Source organism: Gnatocerus cornutus, chromosome 5 (assembly GCF_029298725.1).
Source record: "Gnatocerus cornutus isolate USDA-ARS CGAHR chromosome 5, icGnaCorn1.1, whole genome shotgun sequence".
NCBI lineage: Eukaryota > Metazoa > Arthropoda > Insecta > Coleoptera > Tenebrionidae > Gnatocerus > Gnatocerus cornutus.
This window is the reverse complement of record NC_142237.1, coordinates 18,135,409-18,160,721: the sequence shown is the minus strand read 5'-3', so window position 1 is coordinate 18,160,721 and position 25,313 is coordinate 18,135,409. Positions and strand designations below refer to the sequence as shown.

The 25,313-nt window shown below is 31.6% G+C and overlaps 1 protein-coding gene across 2 annotated transcripts; it reads right to left on the bottom strand.

The window, feature by feature from the left end:
* Positions 1-587: 587 nt before the first annotated feature.
* Positions 588-25,120, bottom strand: LOC148175340 (uncharacterized). 2 transcript variants are annotated; one of them, XM_088035850.1, is made up of 6 exons: positions 24,767-25,120; positions 8,225-8,430; positions 3,918-4,053; positions 3,727-3,860; positions 3,045-3,354; positions 588-1,170 (listed from the first exon to the last, which is right to left on the bottom strand). In XM_088035850.1, exons 1-6 carry the CDS (start codon positions 24,813-24,815, stop codon positions 1,088-1,090), a joined length of 918 nt encoding a protein of 305 aa, XP_087891976.1. In that variant the 5' UTR covers positions 24,816-25,120; the 3' UTR covers positions 588-1,087. The 2 variants fall into 2 exon arrangements, with proteins under 2 accessions (XP_087891976.1, XP_087891977.1); XM_088035851.1 differs by having other exon boundaries at positions 3,090-3,354.
* Between the last annotated feature and the right edge of the window lie 193 nt (positions 25,121-25,313).

The window sequence follows — 25,313 nt, the reverse complement described above, 5'->3', positions numbered from 1 at the left end:
GAAATAATTTTTTCGACTTGAAATTTCCACATCCACTGCTCTTTTTGCCCTAATGATTCTTTATCCTTCCAGCACCGTCTCCTGCGAGTCCAAACTAATTTAAGTTAAGGAAAGATGTGCATCAACTGTGCGAAACTTAAAGATGACGATAATTTTGATAATTCACTTTGATAAGTTCATTTTGAAACGAAAGTTTCTCGTTTTAATCTCGTCAAATAATAAATTTCAAAATCATAAGCAATTTCCGTAGATTTGATTAAAGACAGCATTCTGTGAGTCATTGAATGTAAAACGTGCAAGTTTCAACATTTAAATAAATTTTTATCTCGACACAGTTATAATGAAGTCGTGGCGGCCCAGAAGCGCCAAAACTTGCAGTAATTTAGATTTATTTCGCCACTCGACGCCGTAACTTCTGATTCTTTACACGCTTTCCACAAATAAAAAGCGTTTTTATCACAGATACACACCCTCGCGATATGGTTCTATAGAACGTTAAAAGTAACTTTAGTTTTTGTTTTATTAGTAATAAAAACGCGATGGGAGTTGAGTGTTTTTGACAATATTTCAGACTGATACAAGTCAAGGGTTTAAACTTTATTGACTATAACTCAACATCTACATAAATTGCATTAGTACACAAATCAAATTATTACTCGGAAGCGTTTCTTGTATACAACCGTGATTCTATTTTCACGAATCAGAAACTGCTATAAAAGATGTTACAAACTTTGACCCAATAAATAAAAAAATCTACTTGCTATAACAACTCTTACATTCTAAATAGTATCACATTTGTACATACTAAATTTATATAGTGTATTTTACAAGATCTATTTGTTTCTCTCAAACATCGTCATGTATTTTATTGCCTTCGGAAATGTAAAAGACTCGGAATAAAACGTCACATTTATCTCCCATTCTGATAAATTTGAATACTTCTCCAACAACCAACAAAAAATTACTAGCAACAACACGATCAGACGGATACAAAAATATCAGATTGGAGAGCTCCACACTTTTGCTTACCAACTAAAATCTTAAAATCAATTTAGGCACACTTCGTTTTCTACTGATCACCATTTTATTAGCTTAATACGACGAAAATCAACACTATAAAGTTCACTGCACTTACTATGCTAGGAGCTGGGTGGCCGCATCCGCCGTTTTCTGTAAAGAAATGGACAATTAGGAGAGATGGGTCGAATGTCGGAAATTAACCAAATTTGGGCGAGTAAGCAGTGGCGTTAGGGAGATTTTGCGGACACTACAAAATTGCCAGGGAAATTCGGCTTAAATTAGTGACTTTATGACCACAAGTCTAGTACTATCCAAAAATATTTTTTTATTTTTTACGAATACAAATAAAAGTATTTCTGGAGAAAACAGAAAATTGTAAACTTTTTATTAAAGTCTGTAATTCCGTCAGTTTTAATGTTAAAAGAATAAAATTTAATGGTCAATTGACATTAAAAGCATTTATTATGTGTACTGAATTAGAAAATTTTAAAACAAGAAATAAAAATTTGAGACTTTTTCTAAATGAAAATTTCTGATTTTTTATTATTTTTTTTTTGAATTTTTTTTTCAAAACAACTATTTGAAAGTTTAATCGGCTATAACTTAGTTATTTGATGTTGTGGGTGGATTTTAAACACGAATTTGAAATCTTCAAAAAATTCTGCGTTAAATGAGCACTAATAACGTAAATATTGGTGAATTTGCTTCAAATATAAACGAGATTCTGACCCACTTAAGTGTTCAGACGTTTTTTTTAACCAACTTTCTCCGTGTAAAAATGACGTGTAATATCTTTGAGTGATCTATATATTAATCGAAAGAGCAGGGACAGATCTATCGAATGGCCAAATTTTAGATCGATAAGTCAAATTGTTTACGAGTGCTAGTAAAAAACCAGAAATTCAAAATTTTTTATCTTTTGAGACGGGATTTTGTTTCCACTACTGAATTTTGAATATCTCAGAGTCTTAGCAAGAAAAGCGCAAAAAAAAACTATGATGAAAAACGCAAATCCGACAGTTTTAAATTTGAAGCAATAAAATTTAATTGACTTTTTTCCTTGAAAACTTTTATTGACTGTGCAAAATTACATTATTTTACGAAAAACATTTTTTTTGATATTTTTATTTTTAGGTTGAACTAAAAATTCAAATTTTTTTATCAAATTTTGTAATTTCGACATTTTTAACGTTGCAACAGTGAAATTTTATCACTCTTATACTGGTAAAAACGTTATTAGCTGTACTAAATTACAGAATTTTAAAACAAGAAATTTAAGAGTCTTTTATTGTATTTACGTCAAAAATAAATTTCATAAATAAATTTCACATTTTTTTAATCTCGACAGTTTTTAAGCTAAAGCAATGAATTTTAGTGATTTTTTTCCTTTATCGCTTTTATTCAATGTACGAAATTGCAAAGTCTAGAAATAAGAAGTTTTTATTCTTAGGTCGAATCAAATTTCACATTTTTGATTCAAATCTGTATATCAGTCAGTTTGAAAACTTAAATGTGGTGATCTTGCTTTCTTAAAGACCTTTACTGAAGTCACCAAATTTCAATACTCCAGGAGAAGCAATCATTTCAGATTTTCTAGGACTAACTAATTTTATAGGTTCGACATTTTTAACGCGGTAACATTAAAATTTTGTCAGTCTAGTATTGATAAAGACTTTATTGATTGTACTAAAATACAGAATTTGAGATGAAAAAGTAAGATTTTAGAAATTTTTATTTTTATGTTGACATAAATTTCGCATTTTGCATTGAAATCTGTAAATCCGACAGTTTTAAACCTGAAGCAATGAAATTTAGTGTTTTCTTTCTTAAAACTTTTATTGACTATCAAATTACAATATTCTAGGACAAGAAGTAAGAATTTTTTAATTTTTAAGACTTTATTGCCTGTCCTAAATTATAGAATTTTTAAACATGAAGTAGGAATTTTTATGTCGAACTAAATATTCCGACTCCCATTAAAATTTCATCCCGCCACTGTTTTACAACCCGCATCATAAATTCACCTCTGAGATATTTGCCGAAACCCCGTATTATGAGAATAGAATTACCTATTATCTCATCAACTTGACTTTGAGACGACGTAGAACCTAAAACCGGTGCTAATTGGGGCGTATCATCTCTGACATGATCTTCTACAACCCTCTTCCAGAGAGTGTAAATTTTTGCCTCACATTTCACTACCATTACTCCCATAATGAAATGAGCTCTGTTTGTCGTTACTTCAATTTGAGACTTGGAGGAATGTAGACCTAGAGCCTTGTCCGTTTCAATCTCCGTCGCAAAGACTTTTACACTTTCGTTTTCCTCGGTAATCTGTAAGAACGTGAAAGGCCATTAACAACTCGTTGAAGAAGAATTCTTGCGCGGATTAAACTATAACAGACGCCGCGATGTTGGTATGCTTGACGGCGTCTTGGAGATCTCTTAGACATAAATTGGACGTGTCGGTAAACGTCGTAAATCGATTACGGTTACATGACTGAGCAATTGTAGATGTCGGGGAAAAACAGCGACAGAACAAGAATTATTATGATAGTTTCGCGTCGATGATTTACTCGCTTCGAGTCACAAATTACAAAGAGTGTCAAGTTCAGAAGCAATATGATAATAAATAACCGTGTACACGCCAAACGACGCTAAATCATCATGTGCACTAAGACGCTCAATTTCTCCTTTTATCTTTACCTGTTCCTCGTTGATATACCAGGTGAGGTTAGCCGGGGGATCGGACCCTGGTGAGTAGCAATCGGCCTTTATCTTCTTCCCAATCTCCACCTTCGTCTGTTCGATATTCATCATGGGATTACCGTTAGGCAGCTCTGGAAAGGTGACTCGTTTATTAGCCCGTTCCGGATATCCGCAAAAATAAAACAAACCGGCGACTATCATGTGTGCCACTTTGATATCCGTGTGAAATAAAGGTCCATCTGCAGACACTTCACACTTGTAATCTCCCGTAAGCTCGCGACGAACCCCTCGCAGAGTTACCTGTGTCGGACCTGACCTGGAAATCTGGAAAAAGGAACAAGATAGCTCTTATTTATGATATCCGAGATCCGATTTATTGTGAAATTCGAGTGATTTGTTCCCTGCGTCCATCAAAATCCTCGAAAAAAAATCGCCGGAGATAAAAGGAAATGGACGAGATGCAAAAATCTTACAACTTCCATTTGAACTCGAATTAGCGGTCATTCCTTACATGCAACAGTCAAGATATCAAGCTTTATGACGCTTATCTAAATAAAATAAATACTTGATGAATAATGTTCTAACATGTTAGTTTAAGTTTCTTTGTGGTGTAAAACGTTAGGATCAAACAAGGCAGAAATGCTGTTATGAATAGGTATCACGCTATTGCATATTTAGAAGTACATAAAGCGGCTTAACACGAACCTCTTCAAACAATAATTAGCTATGTTTTTATTTGTTTGAAGTATGACGGTAGAATTTGCATTAAAGTAGAAATTTAAATGTGCGGTTTGAAGAAATTTCAATTTGCAAATATGGTGGATGCGCCGGGTTTATGACAATTTTTTTTACAGTAAAAATCTAGCTAAATTGCTGCTCCGAATTTTAAACTACTCAAAATGCGCCGGTTCTAATTGTTTTTCTCAGAATCGGGAGAGGTTAAGCGCAGCCACTTTTCCTGCTGAAAATCATTGCCGGCATTCAAGCGGCCATAACGCTATAAAATTGGTGTCAATTTTACTATTATGAACAATAAACCATTTCCCTGGATTAGGGTTTTATTACAACACTCAACTCGCTGCGACTAATAATCTTCATAAAAATCCAACTAATTTACATTATTACCCTCACACTCAGTGAACTCTACAATCCATACATTTTCAACTCCCATAAAGTCGGAAATTTATTTTCCATTCCGAAATAATGTCGCCCCAATTATCCAAAAATACCGTTTTTAGCTAATATTTGCCGTTTATTGGGGTTAACAGCACAATATGCACGACATTTTCTTAATTCGTGAAGCTTCTCAGGCATGATTTCCTGAGAAATTACAGTCTAAAGCGAAACAAGTTCTTCTTCCAGTCACGTTGGAGTACGTGTTTCGTTGAACTGGTGCAGCAGGTGTCTTATTACTATCATATTAGTGAAGTCTTGGAAGTACATCTGAAAATATTAAAGCAACAATAATCGGAAGATGCAAATTTAATTAGAGCTCTGAGAGCTGGGAATACCAATAAAGAAAAACTTATTTAACGATGTAGATGGAAAATTCTCAACTATTCTGTAATTTGACTTTTATTTCAGAAACCTCTCCATAAGGGGAAATGAGCAGAATTTCCGGACAAAGGGTAAAGAGCGGGCTGATATTTCTTTTTATCACTGTTTCTCATTTTGTGCAATTGTGCTCTTTCCAAAGCACGCACAGAAGCGGACAAGGGTTTTGTACTGTTTGCAAAACTCTGTTTGTTGGCTTTGAGAAAAGCAGGTAACGGGTTGCTTAAACTAAATGGCCTACATTCAAATTTTGCATACTCAGATCTTGATTGTTACTAAATTGATAAATTAATTGATACAAATGCCGCTCGTTGTCAATAGAGCTATTTGATCGGATTTTTATTTCGCCACAAAACATGGTAATAAGTTTGAAACAAAAAAATTTTGATCGAATTTTAGTTGTGGGTCTAGAAATTTTTAAACTGCTTGATAAAAAAATCTTTTTTTTGTCCAAAACTTTTGTAATTTGGCACTATAGGTTCTTAAGTTTAGAGTAGTGACTCTGCTTAATCTCACTATTTTAGAACCAAAATTGCCAAAACGCTTGAAATTTTTCTTCCTCTAAAAAATTAAAAGTTGAAAAAATTTACGTTTTTGTTCTAAAATTTTGTAAAACACCACCGGTATTAAACTAATTAAAAATAGTAACAGCTCCAAGTTCTACGGTTTTAGGAACAACATTGTCAAAGTTGTACGATTTAATTTTTTAATTTAGTACAATAATTGATAAATAAGTGTAAAGTAGTAACACCGGCCCCAAATCTTACTGTTTTAAAGTCAAAACTGCCTAAGTTACGAAATTTAAGAATCAACAAGCAAAATTTTTTGGTCATCTGGAAAATGAAAACTTTTGAAAAAATATAGGAGGAATATACTTAGTACTGTTTTAAAATTTTGTAAATTAGCACAGTTTTTAAACCGCGACCTAAGAACTATAAGGTTCTAACTAACATTTGCATTAAATTGATCCAGTGTTCACGTTATCAGTGATATCTCTTTAACTTATTAAGCATTTATTTAAAAAAATGACAGGATCTATTAAAATCATTTTGGCTTGTTAAAATATTAACTCACTTCTTTTTTTACACATGATAGAAAATGTTTAAAAAAAATCGCAAAACAGACAATTTAAATTTTTACAAAAAATCACTTAGAACCTTATAATTCTCACGTCGCGAAACTACTTGGGAGTAGTGAAAACTCCAAATTCAACTGGATCAAAATTGCCAAAGATATAAAATTTAGTAGAAAAAAAAACACTGGAAATTGTTGGTTTATTCCAAAAATAAATATTTGTAAAAAAAATATTTTTAGTTCTAAAATCTTGTAATTTGCTACAGTAAACAAACAAGGCTGAAATAGCACCGCCGCCAAATCGTATTGTTTTAAAATTAAAATAGAAAATGTTACGAAATTTAATAATCAACAGACAAATTTTTTGTTCGTCAAGAAAATAAAGATTTCTAAAAAATTTCAATATTGTTCTAAAATTTTGTAATTTAGTTCAGCTATTAAAGAGTAGTAAAAATTCGAAATTCATCTGTTTTAGTATCAAAATTGACAAATATATAGAATTTAGTAGAAAAAAACTGAAAATTGTTGGTTCATTGTGTAGACAAAAATTTGTAGAAATTCTATTTTTACTTCTAAAAGTTTGTAATTTACTACAGTGGACAAACAAAACTAAAGTAGTGTCGTCGCTAAATTTACGAAATTTAATAATCTACAGACAAAATTTTTTGTTCGTCTAGAAAATAAAAATTTCTAAGAATTTTCAACATTGTTTTAAAATTTTGTACAGTTATTATACTACTCGAAAGTATTAAAACATTAAATTTAACTGTTTTAGGATCAAAATTGGCAAACATATAGAAATTAGAAAAAAAAACTGGAAATAGTTGGTTTGTCTCGAAGATAAAAATTTATAAAACTTTTATTTTTAATTCTAAAATTTTGTAATTTATTCAGTTGTGAAACAAGTCTAATGTAATACCGCCGCGAAATTTTATCGTTTTAAAATCAAAATTGTCAAAGTTACAAAATTTAATATTAAACAGGCAACATTTTTGTTTGTCTAAAAATTAAGAATTTCTAAAAATTCATATCATTAATCTAAAACTTTGTAACTTAGTTTAGTTATTAAGCTACTCGGAAGTAGTAAAAAGTTCTAATTCAACTCATTTATTATTAAAATTGCCAGAGATATAAAATTTAGTAGAAAAAACTAGAAATATTTTTAAAATTATGTATTTCTTTTTCTAAAAATCTAAAATGCTCAAATTATCCAAGCTACAGAATTTAACAGAAAATGGTTTGAAATTTGAACCTAGAAAACAACATTTTAAATTAAATAATTCCATTTGACAAAAAAATTAAAGAAAACTGTGCCTAAAACGCGTATGCATGACAATATATATTATTTTATTTTATTTTATTCCCCGAATCAAATCGATTAGTTCAAAAATTAGCATACGTATAAAATTTGGCTTAACCCTATGCGTGTGGTTTGATATTTTTATTACCTACTGTCTAAAATCCATAAAATCCACTAATCCGTTTTATGTTAACTGAATTAATTATTTAGAAATTTCTCCCGGCGCATCCACCATTTTTGCATATCCGGACACTTAAATCAACAAAAAATTGCATTTTTCTCTTGCAAAAGCTTCTTTTGTAGCAACGTTCCCCGGAAAATTTCAGATTTCCTTAGCATTGTGATCTCGGATAATACCGGTCGAAGTAATATTACCTGTCGCCTAGCTCGCATGTGTACAGAGGCACTTATTACAATCCCTAAATCCGCGCTACTTAACTTTTATTACCAGCAAGCTCATCTTCGAGCGGATTCACATACTGTAACTATAGCAATTCCAATTTCAGCTCCTCGATATGCTCAAAACAAACAAAGAAACTTCTCCGGTAATTCATAAAGTGAACTTACATCAACGTTAATGTACTTCATCGTGAAAGCTCGAAACGGCGGAGATTCTTTCGGGACAAAACGGTAGAACTCCACGTCTTTCCAATACCATTTGATCGTGTATAGAGCCACCTCCTCGAGGTCGTAGTCGCATGATAACGTGACGGTTTCTCCAGATTTGACTACTTCCGGCACTCGGATTCTCACTGATTTCAGCGACGAAGATTCTGAAAGAAAAAATGTCTCGTTGAATTTCTAGCAAAAGCATGTGGCTATAAACATAATCATTAGCCGCAGAATCCAGTTCGAAGATTAATCCGAATTGTTGTGATGGCGGCGGCGTTTTTATGTCGATTTCTAATTGGGGCTGCGCGAACGACTCTTCTGAGAGAGCGTGGCAAGTTGGGAATCAGGTGGCGAAAACAAAGCGGCCCAGAAATTAATAATGTATTATTTGGCAAGGCAGAAGAGGCGAAAGGGTCCCATAAAAGTGCAATATTTTGCAATATATCTCTGAAGAGGCTGAACTAAGTAAGCCATTTCTAAGCGCATAACACATACAGCAGACTTATTAGAGTCCGACTTCAATATACCAGTTTTGTCGGAGACTATAAAATATCTTTTATTCAAGAGGCTGCCGCTCATATTACATGATTAGTTTTTGTGCATTCAGAAGTTATACATAAGAACGGAAGTAGTCGTTGCGTTCCTTCTCTTCACCACTTTACTCTTAGTCATAATTCATTTGCCAACTTCACTGCGTATATTTTATGAAGTCGGCGTCGATAGCTCACGTCCTTTTCAGATTGTGGCTTTGTTTTGTTCGTCTCAATACATATTTATGATTTATGGCGCGTATGTCAGGTGGAATCAGCTTTTTACTACAGTTATCCATACCATAAATAACCACACTTCATCAGTTTCGCGAGATTAATTAATTCTAACCGACCGCATCACAAATTAATAAAAATACACTCGCAATTTATTGAAATAAAACCGTGCGTGTGACAGTTTCATTATTAGTATAATTGAAACTTTTTCCTGGCGTGCACGTCGCAATTATATCAATAAAAACACGAATTTAAAAACTATTGCACGAACTAAATAATAACTTTCTTAGGATGTCAACATCAATTATGATCAGGCAGGAAATATAAGGCAACGAAAGTGAAAAAGTTGCCTAGTGTGTGCCACTTAAAGTTAACGGAAAAAAAGCTTTTCACAGATTAATTTATCGTTGTCTATTGAACGTCAATAAATTTTAATCTCACGAATTGTGGCTATAAATAAAAGTCAGAAGAAGAGATGTGTCCTAGCAAAAATAGCAACAGGCTTGGAAATTTATTGATCTGATGATTAATTGATTGCGAGTTTAATCATATTAAGCGTGATGAACTTTAGGATGTGAAGAAAGTTCCTGTTTTATGATAATGGGTAATGGAAGTTTAAAATTAAGTTGCTGATTTATTGGGAGCAATATTGGGGAAAATTTCAGATTTTCGAGATTTTTGTCGTTTGGCGACATCCCGAAACGTTTGCGGCGGAAAATTCTGCGTACACTGATGTATAAATAACATAAGTTTACTCTAAAAAATAAGCGAGATATTGATATCAGAAGTTGTTGAGTTTGCTTAATAAATAAACTAGGCATTGGCCAAAAACTGTGTTGAAAACTTCATTTTAGGGTGAATTTCAATCAATGTTTTCAAAATAAAAACGACGTTTAATAGCTTTGAATTTATATCAGTCGAAAGAAGAGCTCAAAATCTATCTACTGGCCAAATTTGAAATCTATTGGTCAAATAGTTTACGAGTTATGGCCAAAAATAAAAAAAATTAAAAATTTTCATCGTTTGAGTCGGATTTTTTTTTCGCGAAAAATTGACTATCGAAATTTGGGCTTTTGATAACATTTTCTAACGTAAAATCAGCCGAGAAAAAGAATGCCGCAAACCGCATCTCAATATCTGCAATAGTTTCCAAGATATTTGACTTTAAAAATTACGAAAAATGAGGAAAAATGAAAATCAACTTTCCGAAATTTTGATCGGCCATACCTCAGTTATTTGTTGTTGGATCTGAATTTAAATCTCAGATTTGGAATCTGCGGAAAATTCTGCGTTCACTGATGTATAATAACTCAAGTTTACTCTAAAAAATAAGGGAGATATCGATATGAGAGGTTTCGCATAGTTTCTTAATCATGAATTTTTGCGAAAATTTGCAAATTTCGACTACTGGAAAAACTAAAAACTATTTCTTATGTAAAAAATTGCGAGAAAAACGATGCCGCAAACCGCATTCCAATATCTGGAATAGTTTTCGAGATATTAAGCACGAATTGTTTTGAACCTTCAAAAATTTGGCCCTCTGGCGACCACCCAAAAATTCAAACGACCATAACTCAGTTATTTGTTGACGAAAACTGAAAATTCTCATGTTTTTGGATTCAGCGTGACATTCTGCGTAAAATGAGACCCAAATTTGTTGAGTTTGCTTAATAAATAAATGAGGTATTGGAAAAAAACTGTTTTGAAAAGATTATTTTAGGGTGATTTTCAATCAATGTTTTCAAAATAAAAATGACGTTTAATAGCATTGAATTATACATCAGTCAAAAGAGGAGCTTAAAATCTATCTACGGTTAAATTTGAGATCTATAGGACAAATGGTTTGCGAGTTATGGCTAAAAATTAAAAAAAATGAAAAATTTTCATCGTTTGAGTCGCAATTTTTTTTCGCGAAAAATCGACTATCGAATTTTGGGCTTTTAAGCACTTTTTCTAACGTAAAATGAGCCGAGAAAAACGATGGCGCAAACCGCATCTCAATATCTCTAATAGTTTCCGAGATATTTAACTTTGAAAATTGGGAAAAATGAGAAAAAATAAAAATCAACTATCCGAAATTTTGATCGGCCATAACTCAGTTATTTGTTGTCGGATCTGAATTTAAATTCCAGATTTGGAATCTGCGTAAAATTCTGCGTTCACTGATGTATAATAACTCAAGTTTACTGTAAAAAATAAGCGAGATATCGATATGAGAAATTTGGTATAGTTTTAATCATGAATTTTTGCGAAAATTTGCAAATTTCGACTATTGGAATATCTAAAAACGATTTCTTATGTAAAAAATCGCGAGAAAAACGATGCCGCAAACCGCATTCCAATATCTGGAATAGTTTCCGAGATATCGAGCATGAATTGTTTCGAACCTTCGAAAATTTGACCCTCTGGCGACAACCCAAAATTTCAAACGGCCATAACTCGGTTATTTATTGACAAATTTTAAAAAATTATTATATTTTTGTATTCAGCGTGAAATTCTGCGTAAAATGAGACCCAAATTTGTTGACTTTGTTTAATAAATAAACGAGGCATTGGCCAAAAACTGTTTTGAGAACGTCATTTTAGGGTGATTTTCAATCAATGTTTTCAAAATGAAAATGACGTTTAATAGCATTGAATTATACATCAGTCAAAAGAGGAGCTTAAAATCTATCTACTGGCCAAATTTGAGATCTATAGGACAAATAGTTTGCGAGTTATGGCTAAAAATTAAAAAAAATGAAAAATTTTCATCGTTTGAGTCGCAATTTTTTTTCGCGAAAAATCGACTATCAAATTTTGGGCTTTTAAGTACTTTTTCTAACGTAAAATGAGCCGAGAAAAACGATGGCGCAAACCGCATCTCAATATCTCTAATAGTTTCCGAGATATTTAACTTTGAAAATTGGGAAAAATGAGAAAAAATGAAAATCAACTATCCGAAACTTTGATCGGCCATAACTCAGTTATTTGTTGTCGGATCTGAATTTAAATCTCAGATTTGGAATCTGCGGAAAATTCTGCGTTCACTGATGTATAATAACTCAAGTTTACTCTAAAAAATAAGCGAGATATCGATATGAGAAATTTGGTATAGTTTTAATCATGAATTTTCGCGAAAATTTGCAAATTTCGACTATTGGAAAAACTAAAAACTATTTCTTATGTAAAAAATCGCGAGAAAAACGATGCCGCAAACCGCATTCCAATATCTGGAATAGTTTTCGAGATATTAAGCACTAATTGTTTTGAACCTTCAAAAATTTGGCCCTCTGGCGACCACCCAAAAATTCAAACGACCATAACTCAGTTATTTGTTGACGAAAACTGAAAATTCTCATGTTTTTGGATTCAGCGTGACATTCTGCGTAAAATGAGACCCAAATTTGTTGAGTTTGCTTAATAAATAAATGAGGTATTGGAAAAAAACTGTTTTGAAAAGATTATTTTAGGGTGATTTTCAATCAATGTTTTCAAAATGAAAATGACATTTAATAGCATTGAATTATACATCAGTCAAAAGAGGAGCTTAAAATCTATCTACTGGCCAAATTTGAGATCTATAGGACAAATAGTTTGCGAGTTATGGCTAAAAATTAAAAAAAAAGAAAAATTTTCATCGTTTGAGTCGCAATTTTTTTTCGCGAAAAATCGACTATCAAATTTTGGGCTTTTAAGCACTTTTTCTAACGTAAAATAAGCCGAGAAAAACGATGGCGCGAACCGCATCTCAATATCTCTAATAGTTTCCGAGATATTTAACTTTGAAAATTGGGAAAAATGAGAAAAAATGAAAATCAACTATCCGAAACTTTGATCGGCCATAACTCAGTTATTTGTTGTCGGATCTGAATTTAAATCTTAGATTTGGAATCTGCGGAAAATTCTGCGTTCACTGATGTATAATAACTCAAGTTTACTCTAAAAAATAAGCGAGATATCGATATGAGAAATTTGGTATAGTTTTAATCATGAATTTTCGCGAAAATTTGCAAATTTCGACTATTGGAAAAACTAAAAACTATTTCTTATGTAAAAAATCGCGAGAAAAACGATGCCGCAAACCGCATTCCAATATCTGGAATAGTTTCCGAGATATCGAGCATGAATTGTTTCGAACCTTCGAAAATTTGACCCTCTGGCGACAACCCAAAATTTCAAACGGCCATAACTCGGTTATTTATTGACAAATTTAAAAAAATTATTATATCTTTGGATTCAGCGTGAAATTCTGCGTAAAATGAGACCTAAATTTGTTGACTTTGTTTAATAAATAAACGAGGCATTGGCCAAAAACTGTTTTGAGAACGTCATTTTAGGGTGATTTTCAATCAATATTTTCAAAATGAAAACGACGTTTAATAGCTTTGAATTATACATCAGTCGTAAGAGGAGCTCGAAATCTATCTACTGGCTAAATTTGAGATCGATCGGACAAATAGCTTACGAGTTATGGCCAAAAAAAAAAAAATAAATTTTTTTATCGATTGAGTCGGATTTTTTTTTCGTGAAAAATCGACTATCGAATTTTGGGCTTTTGATAACATTTTCTAACGTAAAATGAGCCGAGAAAAAGAATGGCGCAAACCGCATCTCAATATCTCAAATAGTTTCCGAGATATTTAACTTTAAAAATTACGAAAAATGAGAAAAAATGAAAATCAACTTTCCGAAACTTTGATCGGCCATAACTCAGTTATTTGTTGTCGAACCTGAATTTAAATTCTAGATTTGGAATCTGCGGAAAATTCTGCGTACACTGATGTAAATAACTTAAGTTTACTATAAAAAATAAGCGAGATATCGATATCAGAAGTTTGGCATAGTTTTAGTCATAAATTTTTGCAAAAATTTGCAAATTTTGACTGTAGAGAAATCAAAGAACTATTTCTTATATAAAAAATCACGAGAAAAACGATGGCGCGAACCGCATCTCATTATCTGAAATAGTTTCCGAAATATCGAGCACGAATATATCGAACCTTCAAAAATTCAAACGGCCATGCTTTTGGATTCAGCGTGACATTCTGTGTAAACTGAAACCCAAATTTGTTAAGTTTGCTTAATAAATAAACGAGGCATTGGCCAAAAACTTTAGTTTCGAAAAAATTTGATTTTTTTAATTTGTGATATGAAATATTGCATTGTTAGCAACCAAATGAAGCAATTACTAATAAATTCCATAAATGGCGTGTAGCATGCAATTATGTTTATTTTCTCCCTCGCGACTTCTGCGAGCAAGTAAAAAAAGCAATTATCTTAAAATTCAATTTCAATCTCTCAATTATAAGTAAAAAACAAAAGAGATCAAGCTTCCGTTCTTAAAGTAAAGTATTATTTTTTAATTAAAATATAAAGTAGAAAAATACTTTTCAATTAAAATTAATTCAGTATTCTAAAACGGCGATTAAGTAGTGTCAAGATTACGTCGCGAAGCTCATACCAAGCAATTACATTTTAATTGAATGCAACCTAATATTAAATATACAAACACACTTTATAATAATTAGGTCGCGCTTCATTAGATCCGGCCATTATTAAAAACAAATCTTCATTTCAATTTTGTAATAAAATAGCGATTTCACCTACATACCGGTGTTGTTTATGGAAAATTCGACGGAAATAAAAGAGGTAATGGATTTTTAAATTCAGCAATTGATGATGTGACGATCTGTAAGTCTTGAAATTAAGCAAAATATTTTTCGGACTGCCATGTTGTAATATTAAGCATATATCGAGTGAAAACGTAGCCAAATAAAGTGATTTATTCCTCTCGGAGAATCAATATAGGAATAATAGTTTAATAAATCGCAGCCTTGCGATGGCTCTGCAAAACTCTCCTTTGTCTCGCTTTTTCATTATTCAAAGCGTGTCGAATATTGACACTCTTTTGCAGATTCCTCTTCCAGCATGGACCCACAATGTCCTGGGGAATTTTTCCGGAGATAAACTCAGTTAACGTAGAAAACTTGCATTTTTAAGAAACTTCAAAACACAGGTATCCAGAGACAAATGAACTTGGTGTAATGTAATAAATCGTCAAAGAGAATTATAAGTTTGGAACAAGGATTTAGCGATGCACGTCATTTGGAATGTAAATGTTCCAGTCTGTATTGATAGTTGGGGGTGTGGAAAGGCTGGATATTTTAGGGGAGCCTGAAGCTATAAAGACCCAGATTTACATAGTGTGATTTACATGTTTAGTGCTTCTGACATTTTAGTATTATTACACAATTATATTTCTTTGTTGGAGAGCCGCGATTGCTTATTCCAAATTACCATAATAATAGTCTGATGTGATTCTGAGCAGTCGGTGGCGATTCTAACTTGACAAATCGAAACTTGGAAAAACTTTGCGACGTTCAATTTAATTAATTAACCTATTAATTCTCCGCGAAAACATTATCTACAAACTCGACCTATTAAACTCTTATAACTTAATTAAGAGCACAGAAAAACACTCCGAACAGTTTACAATTCTTATATTTCTAACCGTCGCACCAGATTACATGTGAACGCCAATAAATAGCAATAAAGAAGCAATTAACTTTCGAGATTGCCTCCTTTTATTTGGAATCCACCTTCGTATATAAATTTTAATTCGGGGGGATTTTTATTGTGAAAAAAAACCCGATGGGGAAATTAATTCGGAATGTTTAGGTTCAAGAAACCTATTTTGCGGCCGGAAAAGACCACTTTCATAGACAACACCCGTGAAAGCCTACATTTTAGTTTTTTGTTTTACATAAATGGCGGAAACGGAAAGGCGACCAGTTTTTCAACCAAACTGGTTTTATTGCTATCTTTGTATTTTCAATACGAAAACCCACATTTATTTAAAATATAAACAATTCGACGATCAAGTTTTTAACAAATGCATCATTTTTCTCTATAACCTTCCATTCTGATAATTTAGAAACACGAGATTTATCGAAAAGTACAGTTTTCTTGGCACACAAATTAAAAATTTTACAAAATGTTTAAAAGTTAATTTTGTTCTAAAAATAAATTCATGTTCTAAATGACAGAGATAATAACGTGTTTAACGTCACGTTAGAAAGTAGAGTTCTCAACCTTAAAAAACGTAAATAAAAAAATCGAAAAACCAATTTAGGAATTTTGTTTAAAATACAATCAAAAAATTTAGAAAAACCGTCTATTTTTCGAAATTTGTAGAACTTTTTCTTGGTAAAAACTAATTCTAACTGTGACTTCTATAGTTTCTTTAGTTTTATAGTTGTTAGAAAGTTTATTTAAGTATCTTTTCAATGATGTACGTATTATAAAATTTCAGGATTTTAAAAGTTGTTTAGCAAAAGTGAAAAAATTAGAAGCGTAATTTACAAATATTTCCTTACTTGATGAAGCAATACGGGCTTCGGATTCGGAATTAAAGGGCAATTCTACTTTGGAATTGATTTTCTATTGCTCCAGTACGAAATTTGTTGAGTAGTGAAGTATAAGGCACATTCGCAGATTCGTATAAATCTGGAGAAATCGAAAGAATTTTTTTTTATTCATATCTTTACTAGATTTTCCATAAATTTTTCACAAATTCTCTTTATTTCAATGAAAAATTTTAGGTTTTGTTTACTTAAATTGCTTCTCAATTCATCGTTTCTCTTTAGATTCTCCATATTATATTAAGATTTTTGATTTTCTCTCTTAAATCTCATTGGATTTACAAGGTGTTTTTGTAGGCTTTTTTCAGATTGTCTTTGGAGTCTTTAGTTCTATTCTCTAAATCTATTCAATTTTCTTCAATTTCTGCAGGATCTTCTTTTGATGCCATAAATTTTCTTCTATTTTATTTCCTCAGACTTTCTTCAAATTTTCCAATTCACCTTGGCTTCTTTTATTTTTATTTTGATTTTCTCTACATCTTTCTTTTTAAATTAGAACAGTTTTAATTTTAGATTTACGAGCGAAAACCTGAAAGATATTTTAAAAAAATTTGAATATGCCTGCAAGTTTTTCCTTCCGATTCATGGTCATAGGAGCACAAAAATCCAAAAAAAAAACATAATGGGAGCTGAAATATTCTCTCTAAACTGCAAAAAATTTGCAAATTTCGACTGTAGAAAAATCAAACAACTATTTCTTATGTAAAAAATCGCGAGAAAAACGATGGCGCAAACCGCATCTCAATATCTGAAATAGTTTCCGAGATATCCAGCACGAATTGTTTTGAGCCCTTAAAAATTTGGCCCTCTGGCGACAACCCAAAAATTTAAACGACCATAACTCAGTTATTTGTTGACGAAAATTTAAAATTCTTATGTTTTTGGATCCAGCGTGACCTTCTGCGTAAAATGAGCCCATATTTGTTGAGTTTGCTTAATAAATAAACGAGACATTGGCCAAAATCTGTTTTGAAAACGTCATTTTAGGGTGATTTTCAATCAACGTTTAATAGCTTTGTATTTACATCAGTCGAAAGAGGAGCTCGAAATCTATTTACTAGCCAAATTTGAGATTGATCGGACAAATAGTTTACAAGCTATGGCCAAAAATAAAAAAAATGAAAAATTTTCATCGTTTGAGTCGGAATTTTTTTTCGCGAAAAATTGACTATCGAAATTTGGGCTTTTGATAACATTTTCTAACGTAAAATGAGCCGAGAAAAAGAATGGCGCAAACCGCATTTCAATATCTCAAATAGTTTCCCTGATATTTAACCTTAAAAATTACGAAAAATGAGGAAAAATCAACTTTCCGAAACTTTGATCGGCCATACTTCAGTTATTTGTTGTCGGATCTGAATTTAAATCCCAAATTTGGAATTTGCGGAAAATTCTGCGTACACTGATGTATAATAACCTAAGTTTACTCTAAAAAATAAGCGAGATATAAAAAGTTTGCCATAGTTTTAGTCATGAATTTTTGCGAAAATTTGCAAATTTCGACTGTGAAAAAATCAAAGAACTGTTGATTTTCTATTGCTCCAGTACGAAATTTGGTGACTAGTGAAGTATAAGGCACATTCGCAGATTCGCATAAATCTGGAGAAATCAACGAGATTTTTTTTTTTATATCTTTACTAAATTTTCCATAAATTTTTCACAAATTCTTTTTATTTTAATGAAAAAATTTAGGTTTTGTTTACTTAGATTGCTCATCGTTTCTCTTTAGATTCTCCATGTTATATTAAGATTTTTGATTTTCTCTCTTAAATCTGATTGGATTTACAAGATGTTGTATAATTTTTGTAGGCTTTTTCTCAGAGTGTCTTTGGGGTCTTTAGTTCTATTCTCTAAATCTATTCAATTTTCTTCAATTTCTGCAGGATCCTCTTTTGATGCCATAAATTTTCTTCTATTTTATTTCCTCAGACTTTCCAATTCACTTTAGATTCTTTTATTTTTATTTTGATTTTCTCTACATCTTTCCTTTTAAATTAGAACAGTTTTAATTTTAGATTTACAAGCGAAAACTTGAAAGATATTTTAAAAAATTTTGATTATGCCTGCAAATTGTTTCCAAAAGGTCAGAGTTTTTCCCTCCGATTCATGGTCATAGGAACACAAAAGTCCAAAAAAAAAACATAATGGGAGCTGAAATATTCTCTCTAAACTGCAAAAATTTGCAAATTTCGACTGTAGAAAAAGCAAACAACTATTTCTTATGTAAAAAATCGCGAGAGATACGATGGCGCAAACCGCATCTCAATATCTGAAATAGTTTCCGAGATATCGAGCACGAATTGTTTTGAGCCCTTAAAAATTTGGCCCTCTGGCGACAACCCAAAAATTTAAACGACCATAACTCAGTTATTTGTTGACGAAAATTTAAAATTCTTATGTTTTTGGATCCAGCGTGACCTTCTGCGTAAAATGAGCCCAGATTTGTTGAGTTTGCTTAATAAATAAACGATTGGCCAAAATCTGTTTTGAAAACGTCATTTTAGGGTGATTTTCAATCAATGTTTTCAAAATGAAAACGACGTTTAATAGCTTTGTATTTACATCAGTCGAAAGAGGAGCTCGAAATCTATTTACTAGCCAAATTTGAGATTGATCGGACAAATAGTTTACAAGTTATGGCCAAAAATAAAAAAAATGAAAAATTTTCATCGTTTGAGTCGGAATTTTTTTTCGCGAAAAATTTACTATCGAAATTTGGGCTTTTGATAACATTTTCTAACGTAAAATGAGCCGAGAAAAAGAATGGCGCAAACCGCATTTCAATATCTCAAATAGTTTCCCAGATATTTAACCTTAAAAATTACGAAAAATGAGGAAAAATCAACTTTCCGAAACTTTGATCGGCCATACTTCAGTTATTTGTTGTCGGATCTGTATTTAAATCCCAAATTTGGAATTTGCGGTTAATTCTGCGTACACTGATGTATAATAACTTAAGTTTACTCTAAAAAATAAGCGAGATATAAAAAATTTGCCATAGTTTTAGTCATGAATTTTTGCGAAAATTTGCAAATTTCGACTGTGAAAAAATCAAAGAACTGTTGATTTTCTATTGCTCCAGTGCGAAATTTGGTGACTAGTGAAGTATAAGGCACATTCGCAGATTCGCATAAATCTGGAGAAATCAACGAGATTTTTTTTTTATATCTTTACTAGATTTTCCATAAATTTTTCACAAATTCTTTTTATTTTAATGAAAAAATTTAGGTTTTGTTTACTTAGATTGCTCATCGTTTCTCTTTAGATTCTCCATGTTATATTAAGATTTTTGATTTTCTCTCTTAAATCTCATTGGATTTACAAGATGTTTGTAGGCTTTTTCTCAGAGTGTCTTTGAGGTCTTTAGTTCTATTCTCTAAATCTATTCAATTTTCTTCAATTTCTGCAGGATCCTCTTTTGATGCCATAAATTTTCTTCTATTTTATTTCCTCAGACTTTCCAATTCACTTTAGATTCTTTTATTTTTATTTTGATTTTCTCTACATCTTTCCTTTTAAATTAGAACAGTTTTAATTTTAGATTTACAAGCGAAAACTTGAAAAATATTTTAAAAAATTTTGAATATGCCTGCAAATTGTTTCCAAAGGGTCAGAGTTTTTCCCTCCGATTCATGGTCATAGGAACACAAAAGTCCAAAAAAAAAACATAATGGGAGCTGAAATATTCTCTCTGTACTGCAAAAAATTCGCTTCCTTTGTCCTAACAAAAATTACTCCCGAATTAAACCTCGATTTTTGCAACATTCCGCCAATCCCCGTGCAAATTTTCATTGACGTGGGCGTGAAATGAAAAACTTTTCCAATTTATCGACAAAATATTTTGTCTGCTTTGTGAATCTGAGATTAAAAAAAGTTTTAATAAAAAATCCCCGAAACGAGTTATGCATGAACGGTTTAATAAGAAACATTCTCCAACTCTTTGATTCCGAAGAGTAGCACTATTAAGAGAAGAAATTATTACGGATAATAAATCCTTAAGTAAGTACTTAAAGTCCAGAAACAGGCAAGTTATTAGAGTAATAAATTATTTTGCATTAAACTTTAAGCGAACTAGTAATCCACAAGAAAATTCTCGAATATGAACTGTTTCACTTTCAAGAATTCTCTCCAAATTACACATCACAAAGGTTAGTTTGTTACCAATTCAAATTTTAAACTTGGGACCACTTGACTAGAAAGTGCAATCGTGACTGAATTTTTTACGATTTCACACCTCTTTCTCCAGAAATCGATGGTTTTAATAGATTTACGACAATGCGTGGATAAAAATCGCACAGATGTTTCAGTTTGAAATCGATAGGTAATATTAAAACATGAGGAGATATGGTAGTGATTGTTTTCATCCAAAAAACGGAGCTATAAAAAAATCTTCTGGCATCTTATCTCCCAATACATCACAACCACTGACAGTAGCAAAATTTATATTCCCCAAGATATTTTTTATAAACGGAATAATTTAAAATTGATGTCAGCTGGAGGACAATGATTCTTGAACAAGCAAAGTCGCGCGTCAAAAATGGTGGATGCGCCGGGGAGAAACATTGTTGTCTGCTTAATATTCCGGGAAGTTTTAGAATAACATTTGTAAATAGTGCAAGTAAACTACACGAGTTTGACTGCTTTATCATAAAATATTAACAGTGTGTTTGAAACAGTCTAAGTGCCCGTCTGGAATAACGAAACTAACTAAATTTTGCCATAAAAGAAGACCTGCATCATAAGTTATGCATATTCATAACGATCCAACAAATTACTCCACTTGTTCAACGCAGAAATTACTTCATATGTTTACACTACTCCCGGCCGATAATTACACTGAATAATAACAGTTAATCCTGAAAAAACGTCACTGTACATTTTACAGCAGCGAAAAACGTTATCGCGTTTGCAAGAGCTGATTTAGATAGAAATAATTTTTTTTCATCCGGATTTAAAAATTAAGAGCTCGTTATTCATCCTAATTAACCGCGGCACACCTCTGGAATTTTTAAAAGGCACGGCGAGCCTAAAATTTTGCTACATTTATTTCAATCTCTCTCCGAATAAAGAATAAACGAGAGTTTATATAAACTATGCCCTTGAGAGGTTGTGACCTGTGATGCGAGAACTTGGAAACTTCCGCCCTTTGGATGGACAGGACCGTACTTAAAAACTAATTTCAGATTTTAATTGTGGGAGCGCAGAGCATGTGATATTAACGAGGAGATTTATGGTCATTAAAAAAGATAATGAAAAGTACATTTTTTGTTAAACTTGTTTCATGGGTGCGTGTCTTTTGAAACTGAAGCAAGTATGGTTTGGCCAAATTCACAACCATAAAGTATTCATAAATGGGCACTACAATCCCTGGACATGTTTGGAAAGTTCCGACACAGAGGTATTATGAGTGTGCTGCCATTAGTTGGACCGACAAATTAGTCATGAAACTATGGTCGCAAAAGTAGCAGTGAAATTAAATTTAAACGTGAAATGAGTCTGTTCTGCTATCACAAAGTTGGTATGCAAGCCGATGTTGCCGATAACTTACAAGTAATAGTCGAAAATTTATCATTTCCAATACGGTCTTCATCTTGAATAGCTTTCTGGAGATGACATGCAATTAATTTTAGTACACAATTTATCATATTTACCTGTTTCGAGCAGCAAATCAGCTGTGAAAATACAAACAAGGGCTGCAAATTCTACAGTAATTGGAGAAAATGACCGGCGCATCCACCATTTTTTGGGTAAAATTGGGTGTTAATTTCTTCTTAGCGTGGAATATTAAAACCGTTAAGTAAACAGGAGCTTGTCAATTCAATCAATTAAGAATCCAAATAATTGTAATCAAATTATAGGCGAATTCGCAAAATTGAAAATTTGTAGAGCACAAAGAAATCGCAATAATTTAATGATTGATTGATGATTGATGATTAAGAAGTTTCACCAAAATAAAAATAACGATGAGTTCAAAATATTTAAAGAAAACAAAAACGAAAGTACGCAAAAATCTGAAGAAATTTAAGGAGTAATAAATTAATAATTTATTTTTGAAAATTATTTGGTTTATCTCAGAAATAAAAAACAAAATTTGTCTCATTTGCTTTATAATTTAATTTTACAGTTTGACACAGTTTAAATCAAACAAGTCTAAATTAGAAACTAAAAAATTTAATTGTGGTGGCGTTAAAATTACCAGAGGTACAGCCTTTAACATATTTTTTGTCTCAAAAATAAAAAATTTTAACTTTAATTTGTCTCGTTAGGTTTATATTTCGCAATTTGATACAATTATTAACCAAGTCTAAATTAGTATTTTCTCCAAATTACTTTGCTGTAGCGGTTAAATTTTCAGAGTTACAAGCGGTTATATTATTTTAGTAATTTATTGTTTATGTTCAGATTGAAAAATTCCAAAATTTGTCTTGTTCGATTTACAATTAATTTAACATAGTTAAAAAACAGCTTCAAATTAGTAACCCACTAAAATTTGATTGTGGTGGCGTTAAAATTACCCGAGGTACAGCCTTTAACATATTTTTTTGCTTCAAAAATAAAAATTCCAAAATTTGTCTCGTTTGGTCCATAATTCTGCAATTTTACACAATTACTAATATATTGGGTGATTCATTAAATTTCCATTCGCAGTTGGCTTTGAGAAAAAAATTCATGTCGTAACTAACATCATTACAGTAGTTTCGACTTAATATTTGCGAGATTTGCTAGTTATCGAACAAGAAGTCAACGCACGTCCAAAATACACGGCCTACCTAGAATGGAAATTTAATGAATCACACGATACAAATAATACAAATTTGTATTTTCTTAAAATTTCGATGCTTTAGCGGCAAAACTTCAAGAGTTACAAGCTTTAATATTTTTTTTGGTAATTTTTTGTTTATTTCAATTAAGTATCTATTAAAAATTTTTTTTTTAAATTCGTCATGTTTGCCTTTCACTTTTACACTTTAAAACAGTTTATAAGCAGTTCCAAATTAGTATCCTCCCCAAATTTGATTGCTGGAGCGTGAAAATTACCTGAACTACAGCCTTTAACATATTTTTTATTTTTTCTTAAAGTTTTAAATTTATCTCAAAAATATCAAATTTCAAAATTTGTTATCAAAATTACAATTTATTCCCAAACACCAAATTTTGTCAAAAAATGCTGACGCGCGTTTCGATAGCAATGCTATCATCATTAAAGCGATGATTAAACAGTTTTTGACAAAATTTGGTGTTTGGGAATAAATTGTAATTTTGATAGTTTGTCAACACCAAAAATTGATCCAATAAATTTTCTTTCAAAATTTGTCTTGTTTGATTTACAATTTTGTAGTTTAACACAGTTATCAAGCAATTTCCAATTAGCAAACTCCCTTAAATTAAAGTATTAAAGTTATTAATGTTTTTGATATAATCTCAAAATAACAAATTCAAAAATTTGACTTTTTCGATCTATAATTTTGAAATTTAACACGGTTAACAAACTAGTCTAAATTAGTAACTTCTCCAAATTTCATCGTTGTGGCGTTTAAATTCATAGAGTTGCAAGCATTAATAAAAGTCTTTTAAACATTTTTGTTTATTTTGAGAAGAAAAAAAATTTAAAATCTATCTTTTTTGTCTTACATTTTTGCAATTTGACACAGTTAATAACCAACTTTAAATTTGCAAACTCCCTAAAGTTGATGGCTATAATGTTAAAATTACCATAGTTACAGACCTTAAAAGGGTAAAAACCAGAAAATTTTGGTTTATCCTCAAAAAAATTACAAAATGTGTGTTCTTTGAAATACAATTTTAAAATTTAACATAATTAATAAACAAAATAAATTCAGACTTTCAATTGGCGGTTATTATTTTTAATAGTAGCAGGCTGACCGCTATTAATTTACAGTGTCAACAGCAATAAAATTAATTCGTGATTAATTTAAATGTGGGCTTAAAATAAATGACATTAATTAATTTATTATTTCAGTAAAATAAATGGAACATTTTTATTTATCTAGTTTATTTAATCCCAATCTATTTTATAAAAATTGAGCAATTAATAACGCTGATAACTAAAGTAATGACCTTTTCAAGAAACGCCGTAGCGTAATGAAATCGCAACGACAGGTCATACATTTCGGTCCGGAAACAATTATCAGTGAATTCTCCCGTCAAATATTTATCAGAAGTAATTTATTTATGTTTCTTTCTCTGATCCAATTTCTCTATCCTCCCCGAACACGAAACAAAAATAAAAATCTAAAGGCGTCCATCGGGAAATGAGTCGGTTACAGCACCAAAACGACACAAATTTATCTTACAAACGCTTCACCTACCTTCAGCTAAGAAGAAAAGGACAGAGCAAAGCAATCGCAACCAGAACATGGTAAACTCCAAAACACAAAACTAGCTCAATTTTAAGTTGCGTTAAATGTGCTGTAACACTTAATCTGCCATTAGTTGAATTGTAAACACTTTTAATGACGCTGAAATAGCTTAATAAAGTTTTATTTCTTATTTGTGTCCGTTCTTATTTCCACGAAGACGCCACCATAAAAACTTTAAATTAGTTCTGTAGAATTCAGGTGTTGTGATTAAAGTAGTGTCCAAGTTTAATACGATCACGTGGACAAGCGTCGCGACGCCGTTTGGTTTAAGCGTGGTCGTCTGTTCGGCTCGGAAAACAGCGCATCACTAAAGGAAAATTTCAGTGAGGGGGCTAAACCAGAGTCGGATCGCATGCTCCCTTCTGTAGTGTGGCCAACTCCCATTTGCCTCGAAAGTGTACCAAGTTTAATGAATCATTAATTTAAATTAACTAGTAAATTTTTAAGTTTGCGAGCACCAAACTTGCAAAAACCATTCCATTTCATACCTCCAAAT

Bases quoted from the DNA above. Each gene is read 5' to 3' on its own strand.
- LOC148175340 (XM_088035850.1), bottom strand. From the start codon at position 24,815: ATGTTCTGGTTGCGATTGCTTTGCTCTGTCCTTTTCTTCTTAGCTGAA. The intron at 4,054-8,224 runs GTAAGTTCACTT...TCCTTTTTCCAG, and splicing joins TGAAGTACATTAACGTTGAT to ATTTCCAGGTCAGGTCCGAC. The intron at 1,171-3,044 runs GTGAATTTATGA...ATTTCTTTACAG, and splicing joins TTTCGGCAAATATCTCAGAG to AAAACGGCGGATGCGGCCAC.